The sequence below is a fragment of the Macaca nemestrina genome, chromosome 1 (assembly GCF_043159975.1).
Source record: "Macaca nemestrina isolate mMacNem1 chromosome 1, mMacNem.hap1, whole genome shotgun sequence".
Lineage (NCBI taxonomy): Eukaryota > Metazoa > Chordata > Mammalia > Primates > Cercopithecidae > Macaca > Macaca nemestrina.
In genome coordinates, this window is record NC_092125.1 from 39,240,526 (window position 1) to 39,256,154 (window position 15,629).

General features: G+C 47.6%; 1 protein-coding gene across 12 annotated transcripts in view; it reads left to right on the plus strand.

The window, feature by feature from the left end:
- Positions 1-15,629, plus strand: part of LOC105484537 (calcium voltage-gated channel subunit alpha1 E) — a 492,953-nt gene that overhangs the window by 186,551 nt on the left and 290,773 nt on the right. For all 12 annotated transcript variants that reach the window (XM_071076614.1, XM_071076570.1, XM_071076587.1 and 9 more), the window contains 2 exons: positions 7,964-8,070; positions 8,850-8,989. In XM_071076614.1, the coding sequence (XP_070932715.1) occupies positions 7,964-8,070; positions 8,850-8,989 (247 nt within the window). The remainder of the gene's footprint in view (positions 1-7,963; positions 8,071-8,849; positions 8,990-15,629) is intronic.

Here is a 15,629-nt window from a genome sequence, read left to right on the forward strand (position 1 = left end):
TGATGGCTGCATAGTATTCCATGGTGTATATGTGCCACATTTTCTTAATCGCTCTCCATCTCTTTACCTCATACTCACTTCTACTTTATGCCATTATCTGGAGAAAATGTGAAACATCCCTCCAGGAAGGGAGCTGGCCTGGCCAGGGCTGTTTTTGTTTGTTTGTTTTTGTTTGTTTTTTGAGACAGAGTCTTGCTTCGTCCCCCAGGCTGGAGTGCAGTGGTATGATGCCAGCTTACCACAACCTCCATCTCCTGGGTTCAAGCCATTATCCTGCCTCAGCTTCCCAAGTAGCCGGGATTACAGGTGCACACCATCATGCCCGGATAATTTTTGTATTAATTGTAGAGACAGGGTTTCACCATGTTGGCCAGGCTGGTCTTGAACTCTTAACCTCAAGTGATTCACTCGCCTTGGCCTCCCAAAGTGCTGGGATTGCAGACGTGAGCCACTGCACCTGGCCAGACCAGGCCTGTTTGAACAGGGCTGGTTTGACTTTTCTTTTTGTGTAGACAGGTTAGGAAGCAGAGATTTCTGTAAGAATGTCTGCTTCTAGGAAGGTGAGGAAGACCATGAGGGATGCAGACATACTGTTGAAGTGATGGTCATAACTATTGCTATGTCTGGGTTTTAGGCACAAGGTCTTGTGTCTTCGGCATTACTCGTCCCTCCAGGACAGATGTATCTTTCTCAGTCGGCTCAGACGAGGGTCATATGATCTCACCAGCATGATCTCACTGCATTTCCATCAGGGTCTATGGGAACTGGAGCCAGACTTCTGTGATGGTTCAACCCCTCCTGTTCTTAGCCCTGGCCTTGGGTGTGATTAATATCCTTCTAATCACTGGGAGAGATTGCATCAGAGTCATCAGCTTCATAAATCCTCCTCTGGGGAATGGTGTTTGGATGCACTTTCCATATTCTCAGGAGGTTCTGGGCCAAGTGTCTTTGCTCTTTTCCCGGAGGCCCATTACCATAATTTTCTTTTAAATCCTTTATTGGGGTTGGTCTTCTCCGTGTTAGCCCATGGCTACAGCCAGCCAGCCCACTCCTGAGGGCTGGAGGCTGTGACCACCAACAGATGCTTTCCCCAAAGTATCGAGCCACAGTAGATGCTGAAAGATTGAGTTAGTAGGATACTGAAAGTAACTGTATTTGTGCAACACTTTACAGTTTTCAGAGGGAGTTCAGATTCCAGTATCATTTTAGGCTTCAGTCCTTTTGTATTTCTTGTTTGGTTCTGTGGGAATGGATGGTCATAACCCTCCATTGACTCTTGAGTACTGTGTTGGGGCAGCTTTTATAGTTGGAGGCCTGGCTCTGGTTCCCATTACAAAGCTACATTTTCTCCATTGCATTCCAGGTCTTGAAGAAGATTCTGAAGTTACACAGAAGCCTTGGATAGCTGTATTTCATTCCTGTTCATATGTAAAATGTCTATTTGGTGTGATGCTTTTAGGGAATCACAGACTAGTCAAGGCTCTTTCTCAGTTACTGTCTTTGAGTCAAAGTCCACTTATTAGGATGAAATTTATGTACACATGAGGAAGAGGTGGAAAGACATACACAAAGGTGTCCATGCCATCCTCTGAGGCTGTTACATCTCTTGGATTTAGACATCCAAAAACATGAGACTGGAGGGAGAAAAGGAAACAGGTCTTCCTGTAGGGAGATTATTGTGGGCCTGGGGCGAGGGGTGGAAATGGGTAAAGGAGGCTGAGGGATGCCTCCCCTCAGACTGTGGACTCTTCTATACCCCCCAGGAGTTTCCAGGAAGTGCCTGAGTGCCCAATGACTGCTCCCCACAAAAGCATATTCCGCATTAGGCTGGAGTTGGGAGAGCACACAGCATTCTATCTGCCTGCCTGTCCCTGGTGGTCTCTTACTCCTCAGAGCATGGCCTTCTTGGTGTTCGGATGTCATAGGCTCTGGGAGGAGACAGCTGAGTACAGAGGTCTTCAGGATGAGCCCCCTGGTGGTGATAGAGATGCATGTTTGCCTGGGGACACCCAATATTTACTGCCTGAGGCCTAAGTCCTTTCAAGGTGTGTACCTGAAGATCTGTACCTGAGAGGTGGTGATGGGGAGGCTCTTCAAGAGGAAGAGCTCAGCTCCAGGCCAGGCCCCCAGGGCTCTGGTAACAGCAGAACTGGCATCACCACCCTTGCCCCAGCTTTCTGTGCTTCAAGAAGGAAATGAACAAATGGCAGGTGTGCAGGCTGCGTTGTGCTGCTCAAATTAGCCATGTTGCTAAGGAAACAAGTCAACCGTTTGAAGGAAGGAGCATTGGGTAAAGGAGATAAATCAATAAGCGAACCTATTTTTATCATTTCCCTAATGATTGTCTTGAAACTGCTAGACTAGAAAGAGAGTTGGAGCGACACAGGTCCTCATTAATGGGCTCAGAGGGAGCGAGGAGTGAAGGGGTGTTTGAGGAGATTGCCAGTAAACTTTATGAAATGAGGCCCCTAGCGAGCAGTGAGCCGGTACAGGAGGGAATGTAGGAGAGGAGGTGTCTTTTGCAGGTTTCAAAGCGCTTTCATGGTCATTTCCTCATTTTGGCCAGGTCTCTTTATTCTCTTGCATTTAATCCTCTCCGAAGTCTTTCTCTGATTTCTCTGGCCGTCGCATTCCTCCTCACTCTCGGGTTGGGATGGGTTTTTGTGTTGATTTGTTTTTTTCAGGATACATGTAGCTTTAATTGATTTTATAGTTATAAATGAACACATGCTCATTTGAACACTCAGAAAATGGTTAGAGGAGTAAAGAAGAAAGTGAAAATAACCCTACTACTGAGACAAGACTCATCACCCTTCCAGCAAGACAGAATTTTTTCTCCTTCTCTCCCTTCTCTCTCTCTTTTTTTTTTCTTAGACGGAGTCTTGCTCTGTCACCCAGCCTGGAGTGCAGTGGCGCAATCTCCCCTCACTGCCAGCTCCACCTCCCGGGTTCATGCCATTGTCCTGCCTCAGCCTCCTGAGTAGCTGGGACTACAGGCGCCCGCCACCATGCCTGGCTAATTTTTTGTATTTTTTTTAGTAGAGATGGGGTTTCACCGTGTTAACCAGGATGGTCTCGATCTCCTGACCTCATGATCTGCCCGCCTTGGCTTCCCAAAGTGCTGGGATTACAGGCGTGAGCCACCGCACCCAGCCTTCTCTCTCTCTCTTTTTTTTTTTAAACATGAAAGGGATCTTTCATGTATGCTGGTTTATTTTCTTTTTAAAATAGATCATGTGTGTCTACAGTGGACAGTATAAAAAGTTCAAATGGGTATGCAGTGCGGAGAGTGTGGGTACCTTTCGTAAGGATACCTCTGGCTCTAGTTTCCCTATACGATTCATTTATCACTTGAGTATTAATTTATTAAAAAAATAACAGTTACCAGGGCCCCACTGTGGGCCAAGCACAGTGGTAAGTGAGACAGGCAAGATCCTGCCCTGGGACTCCCAGTCCTCACTGCCCCATCAGCTCCATTTGTTCAAGATTTCAAAACAAAAGCAATCTGGACACCAGGGATAGATAGTCTTCCCTAAAATATCCTCGGTATCAGTCACAGACTGTAATGAGTGTCACTGAATTCCAGAACAGAAAGAGTCGGAGACCTGGACAGACTTCCATCTTTTCCCTGATTGTGGTTGCCGTGAAGGGTGTTGGTCTTTGAGGCCGTGGTGACTCGGAGCTCCCTTTGACCTTTCCAAGTCATGTCTTTGTCCAGTCTGCCAGGTTGAGGTGCACTAGCTTGACTGGTGGGTGGGTGTTACTTGCTGTTTTGGCTCTTCCCTTTGGGGATGTAGCAGAGCCATTGCTTTGGGGTGTGAAGTTTTGCTGTCGTGAAGAAATGGGAGTGGCGCCTCAGAGGCAGCCTGCAACAGTGGGAGTGAGCAGGAGCCCTGGCCTGGGCCAGAGTGGGTGAGCAAAGCCCTGTCTTTACAGTGGCTCCTCAGTGAATGCCTCTTGTTCATTCCTACCTGCATTGAACATTGACTAAGCTCCTACTGTGTACCATGGGCTCTGCTAAGCACTGCCAGTAGAGAGATGAGCAAAACTCCTGCTTTCAAGATACAGTTTCCTGATTTAAATAGGAGAAGAAATAATACAGTCACACAATTCAAACACCTGTGGGGCAGGGGGAGAAACTTTCACTGACAAGGTGGCAGTTCAGCTTGGTCTTGATGTATGACCAGAAAGGAGAAGAAAGGCCATTGCAGGTGGTGGCAGAATCACCTAGATGTAAATGCCTTTTCTTTGTGCTTTCTTCAGAAAGGGAAGTGGAAAAGAGGTTGAAGAACAGGGCTATAAGAGAGAGTGGCTGGGGCCTAGGCAGAATTGGATGGTCTCTTCTGCTCACCTCCCCTGAGATTTCCCTGCCGCTATCCATTCTTTCACTTAGCCCACAGTTACACAGAATCTCCACATTCTCACCACAGGTTCTTCGTTACTGCAGCCATGAATTCATTCTGAGGTCTAGATGCCCTATAAGGCCGAAAGGGACATCCCTCTCAATGGCATATATATCTGAACAGTTTTTAAAATGTAAAGCAAAAAAAAAAATTTTTAAGACAGAAGGTTGCTGCTCTGAATGGGCCTCACATCAGTTAGTGGGCAGAGGATTTGGCTAGAGAGGAAGTGGGAATAGGGTCTTCTCAGAACCTGTGAATTACCAAACTCCCACCTTTAGATTCTAGACTTTAGGGCCTTGGGTAGCACCAGCCATCAATACCTCATGAATTCTCAGCCACCCAGATACTTGGCCAGTCACTGGGAGTTTTACTAATCAGCACCTGGGCCAAGAGCCATTCCCCTGCCTGGAGCATCTTGCAGTGGTGATGGCTACACCTTCCTGAGCTAACCTGTGTCCCCACAAACCTCACATATCTGCACTTGGACATTCTGGGCTAGTTAAGCTTAAAGGTGCTTACAGGGAGCAATATACTTGGGTTAATTGGCTAGGAAAATGCAGGTATGAACGTGGAAGCAGGGAGCCAGGGGCAGTGGAGGAGCTGCCATGGTCCAAGTGGATATTGTGAGTGGGGAGTCATGGGCAGTGGAGGAGCTGCCATGGTCCAAATGGATATTGTGAGTGGGAAGGCCTTGGAGGCACATGGCTGCCAGGACCTGTCTTGCCTGCAAGTTCAGCACTGAGAACCCATCTGCTTTTAAGCCTGTGCTTATCACTTTCAGGCTTTCAGGGGAAGAAGATTCAACCCCCCCAAACAATCATAGATGCCACATAGACCCATGAGAATGCGAGAGGTCTGCAGCTTGAATGAGAAAGTACTCGTGCCCAGTCCTACCTCTCAGGGCAGGCACTGGGCTTCTTGGATCTGCTGAGCAGGTGTCTGAAATTGCATGAGACATTTCCAGCTGTGGGGAGTGACCAGGTGAGCCCCACGCTATTGTGAACACTTCTGTTAGGAACAAGGACAGGGAATGACATGGAAGAGGCCCTGGTTTCACTCCAGTCAGAGCCATCAGCCTCCTCCCCCAGCTCTTGGGGACTGGCAGAGAAACCCCCACTTTGTGTTCCTGGGAACACCGTTCAAGAGAGATGCTCTGAAAAAAAGATTTACAAGGTGAAGCAAGTTTGGGAAATGTTGTGTGCTGTCCCAAACCCCCCGTGTGTGTGTGTTTGTGTGTGGGATGGAGTGTGTGCCCACTGTGTGCAAAAGTATTAAAGGCCCCAAAAAGTCCTGCTGGGGAGAAACCTTAACTTTACCCAACCCAGGCTTTCTCTCATTGGTTTGATTGCAAGTTCCTATAGCACCAGTATTTCATGGCCTGCATTTTAGGAACACCACTCTCAACACTCTCAACTTCTGTTGTCTTTCATCAGTGACTTGCATGCGTGTTGTCAGTTCCCTATCTGGCCCCTTCACCCAAGCATGTTTTCAGGAAAGGGTATGAATTCCTTGGCCACCATTGCTCCTGGGTTCCCATCTTTAATTTGCAGGATGAGTCTGGGATTCTGGGTGCCTGTGCCAGGCCCAGGGCAACCTAGGCTGTTCAGAAGGCTTATGGGACACTCGGTCCTGGTGTGGTCCCTGATTGCTCCATGTTTGTTTGTTCAGAGGTCTGGGTTACAGCCATGATGGGAGGGGAGGAGCACTCCCCCTTCAATCAGTGGGCATGGGTGGCCCAGGGCAGGCTGTGTGTTGGAGGGCCAGTCCTTAGAAGGTGGGCATGCTAGCTGGGTGGGCGTCTGTGGTGTGTGTCTGCTGGCATGTTTGGCTCTCAGGGGCTTAGCGCCCAGAGTGTTTGAAGGAGGAGGAATGCCCATGGGTGCTGAGGGACTTTCCATGTGGGGAGGCTCCTGTCTGAGTGGGAGGGTTTAAGCAGGCGCAGTGGGGCGTGGAGGCAGTGGACAGGCTCTGAGGTCTCCTGAGGCCGGGTCTGTTTTTAGTTCCAGTGGCTGAGCCTCAGGGCAGCAGAGGCCCGTGGAGTGGTCTCTGGTGTCTGTATGCTGTGTGAGTGTTGAAAGTGCGTGGGAAGGAAGGATGGCGGTCAGCTGCTGGCGAGTGAGTGTGACTCTCCAGTGTGACTCAGGGATGCATGGTGGTGGGGGAGGAGAAGGCACTGCCAAATGAGGATTAAGAGAAGGACTCGGGGCTCACACACAGCCAGCATCTCAGCCCTGCAGCCCTGCATGCCAGCACCCAGAGCAGAGCAACTGGTGAGCAGCTCACATCTCATTGCACACACTGCCCCAAGCCCTCTGCCCTGCCCTCCCCAGAGATACCCTGGGTGCCAACTTAACATTGTGTTATTGCCACAGATAGCCTGGCAGGATGGGGGCCATTGCAGGGATAGCTGTGATTTGCCCTCCTGAACTCCACAAGAGGGTTCCAGGCCCTGCACCCTACACAGCCTGTCTGGGTATGTGTGGAGAGAAGAACAGCCCCTTTCCTTCCGTCCACTTTGCCAGATCTATTGCTCCTCTCTTCTGCCTGGATTCCAGAATCTTCTAGAGCACAGGTTGCTCAGCAAGAGCAGTTGCAGTAGCTAACTTGTGTTTGTCCTAACAGTAATCACAGAATGAAATCCCAACATGCAGAATGACAGTGCTGGGAGCTGGTGATTCCCTCTTTCTCTTCTGGCAGTCCTTCCCACATCCCTTGGAGCGTGTGGCAAAACCTTCCTGCAGGGGTCAGGATGTTGGCACCTGAGTCATAGTCCTGTTTTTAAAAAGGCACAGGGAGCACCTCACCTGTTTTCAAAAACATCTAACAGAAAAAAGCCTGCATTCATTCATTGTAGTGTGGTTCTTACAGGACTGGACTTTGCTGTCCAGGATTCAGATTTGTCATCAGTATCTGTTTCGTATAGATGCAGACGCTTAGGAGAAAATAAGGTGGAACAAAGCAAGCCTCTCTTTCCCCCAGAAGTACATTGCTGAGAGGAATTTTAAAATAGAAGGAAGCTCACATGGAGAGAATTGTTTCTTTTCCAGGGGATCTTCTGTTACTCAGTGGTGCAGAGATTCTGGAAGAGGGGACTCCAGTTGTGAGCCCAGGAGAGCAACAGATTGCAGCATCTGGATCTGTGCACAAGCGTTGTTACCCAGTCCAGTGGTTTGAAGACTGGGGAGAACAGGGGGTCTGCTATGGCATTAATTATGTGACTTCCTTCTTTCTTCCCCCTTCCATTTTCAGCCTTGGTTACTGGATTTGTTATTGAATTCACTCAGTAGCTGGAGTGTCTGTCATATGCCCAACTATATTATGTATTGGCTACATACATTGTTTTTATGGAGAAGATGCTTTGTGTTCAGAGACCAGGCAAAAATGTTTTTGGTTTCACATGCTAAGGACCATCCTCTGTCCTGCCTGCCTATTTACAAATAAAAATCATGCAAACTGCACAGACAAAATGCGGATTGATAGAGCTTGTGTGTTTATGGGCATGGCCATCTTGGAGGCTGTGCCCCTCTCTGGTGAATTTGTTCCTTAACTCCGCTTTCCCACGCCATTTGAGTACATGATCCTGGCCACCATCATTGCCAACTGCATCGTCCTGGCCCTGGAGCAGCATCTTCCTGAGGATGACAAGACCCCCATGTCCCGAAGACTGGTATGTGCTTCCCCTCCTTCTCACCTTGCCCCCTTTTGTCTTTCTTGGTTTCTTCTTCTCTGCTTTATCACTCTCCCATTCCCTTCCTGCCTGTGAGTTCTGGGAGGGGTTTGCTCTTTGCTGGGGGACAAGTTAATGACAGACCCCATGGGGATTCACACAGAAAATAAGAGATTACAGACACCGTGTCTGTGCTGCGTGGCAGCCAGGGAAGAAGAAAGGGCAGGCACAGGCCCATTTTCTTCCCTCCTCTTTCCTAAGGGGCTTCTGACACGAGAGGAAGAGGTGGGGAGTAGAGGGGAGACGATGAAGGATGCTCAGTGCTTGTGTGTATTTGTGGTTATGAACTTCCCAATGCTTACGTCCTTATTCTCCTTAAAGAAATGAGTCACACATCTAATGTATTCCCCCTAAAAAGAACAGACAAATTGCCTAAAATCCACGTGTGTACATGAGATGACGACCTTCAAGCTTCTACCTTATGTGAAGAACAGCAAACTCCTTCAGGGCAAAGCCAGGGCCATCAGGGACCTTCCTGGGAAGAAAGTCTATCCCCTAGGTGTGACCCTTACATCGTCCATTTCTACAGCTGGTTCCCCCTTGCCCCGTGCACTCCTGAGTCACAGACAGCCTGCAAGGGTCCCTTAGCACCCTTGCTTCCCACCTACACATGGGTAGACCCAGCACAGACATCCAGGAAGGGCCAGGCTGTGCCTTTACCTGTGTCTCATAAAGCACAGTCCTCTTCTCACTGGTGTTTCTGCTCCTCATCCCCACAGGAAAAGACAGAACCTTATTTCATTGGAATCTTTTGCTTTGAAGCTGGGATCAAAATTGTGGCCCTGGGGTTCATCTTCCATAAGGGTTCATACCTCCGCAATGGCTGGAATGTCATGGACTTCATCGTGGTCCTCAGTGGGTAAGTCCACTTTGTGTGTGTGTGTGTGTGTGTGTGTGTGTGTGTATGTGTGTGTGTGAAGGGGGTTGGTGTCATGAAGTGGCTGGGGGCAGGGAACCTGGTGTGGAAAGACAGCAATCTGTAGAGTAGGGGCAGAAGAAAAAGTTCGGGGCTAAGATTCCCCAGGGTGCTGGACCATAGGTCAGCCACCTCAAGAGCAGGATGAGTACTGTGTGGAGATGCTTGTGGTGTTAAGCAGAGGCCGTGGGACTCTCAGCCAGGTCTGAAAGCTGCCACTTCTGGTTTTCCATTCTGTGCTTGGCTCAGTGGCTAAACACCCACTTCTCTGGGGAGGGTGACTTTTCCCAATAAGCCTTTTCACCAAAGCAAGCAGTTTACCCCAGCCGGGGAGGCACCGCCTAGATGGGCCAAAAGATGCAGTCAAATGCAGCTTCTTTGGGGTGCTGGAGAAGACCCCAGCCATATTTTCTGAACTGATGATTGAGACTTGTGTTCTGATAACAGAATTTTTTATGATTTGCAGGTTTATTAATAGTATAAAATCGAATCATATTAAAATGTTGGATAAATCATTTGTGGAAATTAATATGGCCATAGCACATTGGGATTGACCCAGTGTCACTGCAGCATATATGATGGCAGTACATTTAGTTAAATATTTGATAAATCATTCTTTTGGAAATGAATATAGTATGAGGACGCTGGGTTGACCGAGTGCCGTTGGCAGCAAATGTGTTGGCCTTGGGAATGGTGTGATGGGCAGGCCTTCCTGGACTTTTGTGGCTTCCTGTTGGTCTTTGTGTCAGGTGGCTCTCGGTGCCTGCAGGGTTGGGCACTGGGGAGTGGTCCTGTGTAGATGTGGCAGCGAGTGATGTGGTCTGGAAATTCCCTTACCCAACTGCTTGGCAGACAGAGTTCAAACCCATGAAGAAGAGAGTGACTTAGAATGACAGGGAAGGGGAAAAATTAGCTACTACGTGATTGACCAAAAGGAGAGAGGAGAAAAGAGGAATTGTTTTCCAGGGAGGAGTCAGAGGAATGACGAAGGTAGGTAAAGTCTCTTAGAAGGAAGGGTAAGGGCTTGGGAATGATTGCATCTGTTTTTTGTCTTGTGGAATAGACAAAATATTCTTATTTTTTAACCTTTACACCATTGGGATTACATGAAAGAGAAAACACTGAAGATGTAATGGACTGGAATATGTAAATGGAAGCACGTAAGCATGTAAGCAGCCAGCCCCTCAATATGGGAAATGGATAAATAGACAGGGATGACTATTCATGTTTAAAAATATCTGTTGCCTTACAAAAGAATTTTCTGGAGGTTATTTTTTCTAAAAGAAAATTCTACTACATTTTAAATATGAGTTAGTATATGAAGATATAGTTTCTACATAGTATTACAGAAGTATATTGGGTAATGTTTTAAATGTCCCTAAAATAAATAATATGTGCTGTGTTAGAAGAGGCCTGTATGAGAATCTGAATCATTTAGAAATGTTATGATTCTATCTAGAAGAAAAGTGTACAAGTCACTACAGAAGAATAAAAAACAAAAAGAAGAAAAGTATTGTAATGTATATATAATAAGTTTATGTAAATTCTTGGTCCTGCTCAGCTCTATATGTGGCAGAATCCATTTGAAATTTCTTGTCTAGTCCATTTATTTTTATTTAAATGATTATATGTTCATTAAAGAAATATGGAAAATACAGAAAAATCAAAAGAAGAAAAAAAATAATTCACTGATTCAGAAAAATTCCGGATTATTTTGGGGTATTTCTTTCCAGGCCTTCAATGCTAAGCAAGCTGTCTTTTAAGGGCTTGTAATTTTGCTGCTTTTTCCTAATATAGTATGAGCACATTACATGTTATTGCATATTTTGGTAAAAATCTATAATGATTGATCAGCAGTTTGTTAAGGAGATGTACACATCTTGCTTCTCATTTTTGCAATTACTTGACACTTGGATTCTGTTTTTTGCTGTGATAAATAATTATTAAAGGTGCTCCAATGTACGTCTTTTGGATGTTGCATTTTACGAGGCATTTTACAAGGTTGAAGAAGTACTTCTGGAGGAGAATACAGCTGTTCTGGTGTGGGGTCTGGGAACTATGATGGCTGAGAGGAGGTGGAGAAACTGGACTGTTTGACTGCATGAGAGGAGACTTACAGTAGATGTTAATCTCTCTGCAAATAACGGTTGCTACATGGTTGTTGAAGCAGCAGATTCATAGGGACCCGTAGGGTTCTTTTGTCAGCACAACCAAGAAGGGCCCCTGGGTCCTTGCATGCGTGTCCAGAGGGTGTTCAAGAGTCGGTGCAGGTGCTGAGCTTGGCTGAGTCAGTTGTCCTCTCTGTGCTCTTTTTCCCATCCCTCACATCTTCCCTTCTTAGTGGATCTTCAGGTGTCCCTGGCTTTGTGGATTGCCTTTGCAGGCCCCTGATTTCCACCTGAACTCACAGGACTTTGCTCCTGTTCCTCCTCCAGACCCGCTGCTTAGCCCTCTTCCCAGCAGGGACCATTCCCTTGCTCTCTCCTCAATTCACGGGTGAATGTGCTCCAGGCAAAGAGCTTGGTCCTCTTGAGATCCCCGCTGAGGGGCTGAGGGTTGCGGTTCTATCCCACAGGAATGGATGATCATATTTAGTCTTACAGTCACATGGTGCTCTCATCTACCACACTGTGTGGCTCTAAGATGCACGTTTTTCATGCTGGGACACTGCTGAAATCAGCCTGTGTCTTACAATAATGGCATGATATAGTTTAATTGACAGCATGTTTTCCTTTCTTAGTGCTACATAAAATTATGGGTCATCATACAATTGTTGGGGTTGTAGATTCAATGACATGTGATACCAACCAGGGAGGCAGGCAAGCGGACTTTAGAGATGAGTCATCTGGTACTCGAAGAGGGTAAGTTATTCGTCTAAGATCTCTCCTGCCTGTTAATGGCAGATGCAGGAGTCAGAATGGTGCCCTTTGATCCGGGGCTGGTGTTTTGACCCCTGCCCTGTGCAGCCTCCTTTCCAGGCCACCCGGTATCCTCGTTTGTCTTCCTGACACCTGCACCCACAGCAGTCCCTGCTGACAGCTCTTCCTTCCCACCTCATCTCCAGGTGTCACCTCCTATTTTCCCCTGTGCACAGGAGGAATGACAGGTGCTGGAGCATGACACAGTGCCTCGGGGCTGAGGCTGCACAACTTCTCAGCTCTCAGTGCTGACAGGAGGGAAGTGGGTGCTGAGGTGTCAGTCAGCTGGCTCGGTGTAAGACCTACTCTTACTGACCTTTGCTAAGAGATGACTAGTTGGGGGGCCTGGGCAACCACATTCTGCCTGTGACCTGTGACCTCCTAAACTTTCATATTCTTTGGCCTATAAGTTGAGGGTGTGCATGGTTCAGAAAGTGCATTTATGTTCATTGCTTCATCTTGTCCTCATAATGCCATAGTAAAGACCTTGTTAGCCTCATTTTACAGATGAAGAAACTGAGAATCAGAAAGGGCACATGAATTGCTAGTAGGCATTAGATTCAGTACTTGAGCCCACATCTCCTGGCTCCAGGTTCCTTCTTTGACTCACTTTTCCCCATTCTGTCAGTTACTTCACAAACCCCAAGGGCCCCATGTTTCTAAGGCTCTGTGGTTGCAGGTTCCTTTAGTCCCTGTGAGACAGTGTGGGGTGAGCTCAGAGAGGGGCATAATCAGGCAAATGTTCACTCTCAAAAGTGGGGCTTCACATGTGAGTTGAAGGGGACAGGGGCCCCATGTGTCCATCCTGATACTTCTCTCTGTGGTAAAGAAGGCATGCCACTTTAACTGTCAGCATAGCATGGTTTGATGTGTAGAGAGTGGATCAGAGTTTCAGCTGATTTCTTCATTAATTGGCTTGTTTGTTCACTCATTCACTCACCTATTCATTAATTCAGTGAAACTAGTAGAGGGTTGTTGAAGGCAGAAGGAAATGCTGGGACCGAGAGACATAGACATTATTGTATTTTCCCACCTGCTAAAAGACAGTGGAATTTGCCATTCTTTTAATACATTCTTATCTTACAGAACTTGGGATCTCTCTTGCATTGCGAACAACTCAGGCAATTTCTAAACACTTGTCAGGCCACCTGGAGAATGCCAAATTAGTTGAAGTCACTACTACACATTTGTCTTGAGTAAGTTATAAAAATATAGATGGGCAGATGAGAAGGGAGGATGAGAGTCAAGGGCACTCCTAAACCATGGGTAACAACAGAGAAATGAAGGCGAGGACTGTGCCTTAGATGCCCACTCATCTCCATATGCCCAGTGCCTGGCATATAGTTGGTACTCAGTAAATGCTGATTGAATTGAATTATTGGCCTGTCCCCAGATTCTCTTGTCTATAGGATACAAAAATGAGTGCTGGGGGAAGGCTGGGGCTCGGGTAGAGAGGGGTTGTCTGTTCCCAGCCTTCCCCCTTGGCCTGGCTGAGCCAGGCAGTGTCTATGTCTCTCTCATCTCTACCTCTTCCAGGCTGCTCATATTCTGGTCACTCTATTAGGAAAATGAAAGCTGGGAGCTCAATTTCTAGGCCATTAAGCAATATTGGGATTCCAGTCATTTGTGATTATTTACCAGGTTGTCAGTGTTACCTCCTGAGAATTGCTTCCTGGGTGATGAGGGCAGAGTCAGAGCTGCATATTGAAGACGTAACCTCATTGAAGTGGCTGTGGATGGGATGGGGGTTGGAAGGGTGGATAAGGAGAAAGCAGGGGTATCACATCACCTGGCATTTACCATATAATAAAAATGGCCATTTATTGAACCATATGCCAAAGACTAGACACACACACACACACACACACACACACACACACACACGATTTCTAATCCTAAAAATGGTACCAGGAGATGAGAATCATTAGGCTTGACTATTACCCAGTCCCATTTTACAGATGAAGAAGCCAAGGCACAGACAATTTAAGTAACTTGTCCAAATCCAAATGGTTGGTATAAGGTAAAGTCAGAATTTGAACCTAGACCTGTTTGCCTTTAGCACCTGGGCACCTTCCCTAGGCCAAGTGATGTCACTGTCTTAGGCTCAGCGATGGCACCAGCTGTTCTGTGCTACTGGAACAATTTAGTCTCCTTTCCCTATTTCCTTTGTTCCTCTTAGGGTTCGGGCCAAATAGAGAAAAGCGTGTTATCCCTTTCCATCTAGGAAGTCTTTATTTTCCATTGTATGTTTAAGTATTGGTGACATTACAGAGCTAGTCTTGAGTGTTGGTAATAATGTCTATTTTCGTACAAAACCCCCCAAATCAGCTCAAAATATGCTCTTTCCTGAGTTTTGCCAGCCTTGTGTGGGAGGTGACCTGCGTTGGCTCTTCCCTTTACTGTGGAGGACATGGTGTAGACTCTGGGGAGGGGCAGGTGTGTCTGTGCCTGGCTCTTCCTCCTTCCTCTGCCAAGATCATCACCCCGGGCCCCAGGAGGCCCCTCAAGAGCTATTGCTGAATACTCACCGTGTGCTGGGTACTGTGTTTGGTGTGGGTGGAATGGGGCCTAGTGTCTTCCACGGTGGTGGGGGCTGGGGCCACGCAACATGAGAACCTGTAAGGGTGTCCAGCCTAGCCCTGGGGCACTGGGGAAAGTTTCTTGAAAGAAGTCACATTTAAACAAGTGTAAAGGATGGACATATGGGACTCAGCTGGGCGGGGAAGGAGAAGAGCCTTTCTGGTAGAAAGAATGCTATGCACAAATGCCCTGTGCGGGTGTCGCATGGAGAGAGGCACACAGACAGACCACAGGACACTTCTGGAAGCCTGACGGGTGGCATGGGGAGAGACCTGCAGAGGTCAGCAGGGGCCAGTCTAGGCCATTCTGAGGAGTCTGTACTTTAACCAGAGGGCAGTGGGGAGCCACCGAAGGCTTTGAGCAGGGGGTGCACTGTTTTGCTCTGAGTCTGCTCTGGATGTGGCTCAACTCGTTTTTCTTTGTTACCCTGGAATCAACTCTGAGGAAAGCCATGGAGAAGAGTCTGGAGCCATCTCTACCTCCTTAGCTGCAGTTTGGGAGGATGTGCAGAGCCAAGCAGAACGAGGGGAGGCAGAGGAAAAGGGAGCAGGAGAGAGGAGAGCCAGGGAGTGCCGCAGGAAAGCTGGGAGCTGCCGTCCTCATCCAGCTTCTCACCAGTGGCACATGCAGGATGATTTAGCCTGAAGCCTGTTGGTAGGAAGACGCTATCTCGAGCTAAATATATATTGATAGGTATTTTTAGAGGGTTTTCTGTAAGGAGGCTGCCCTAATACAAGAGTTTCCTGAGCAGCTAAAGATCGAGGAAAGCAGAGTTTTCCTCTGGGAGCACTGTCTCTCTGGGGCTGAGAATGTGGGGGAAGAGTTGTGAAAGCAGTCCTCGGGCCCCCAGCCCAATTTAAATCCCTGTGGTAATAGTATGATATCACTGGGTATTTATATAGCATCGTCAGGCCAGTGAGCCTGGCGGGATCTCACAGACCTGTCTTTTACTTGTCCTTACCGTTCTGGGCAAGTGAAGGAGGCAGATGGGGAGCAAGGGCAGAATGGGTAGAGGGAGGAGACGTGAGAACTTGTTATTTAGGAGATGGGGAAACAGAGGCTGAGTGGAATGAGGCAAGGGACTC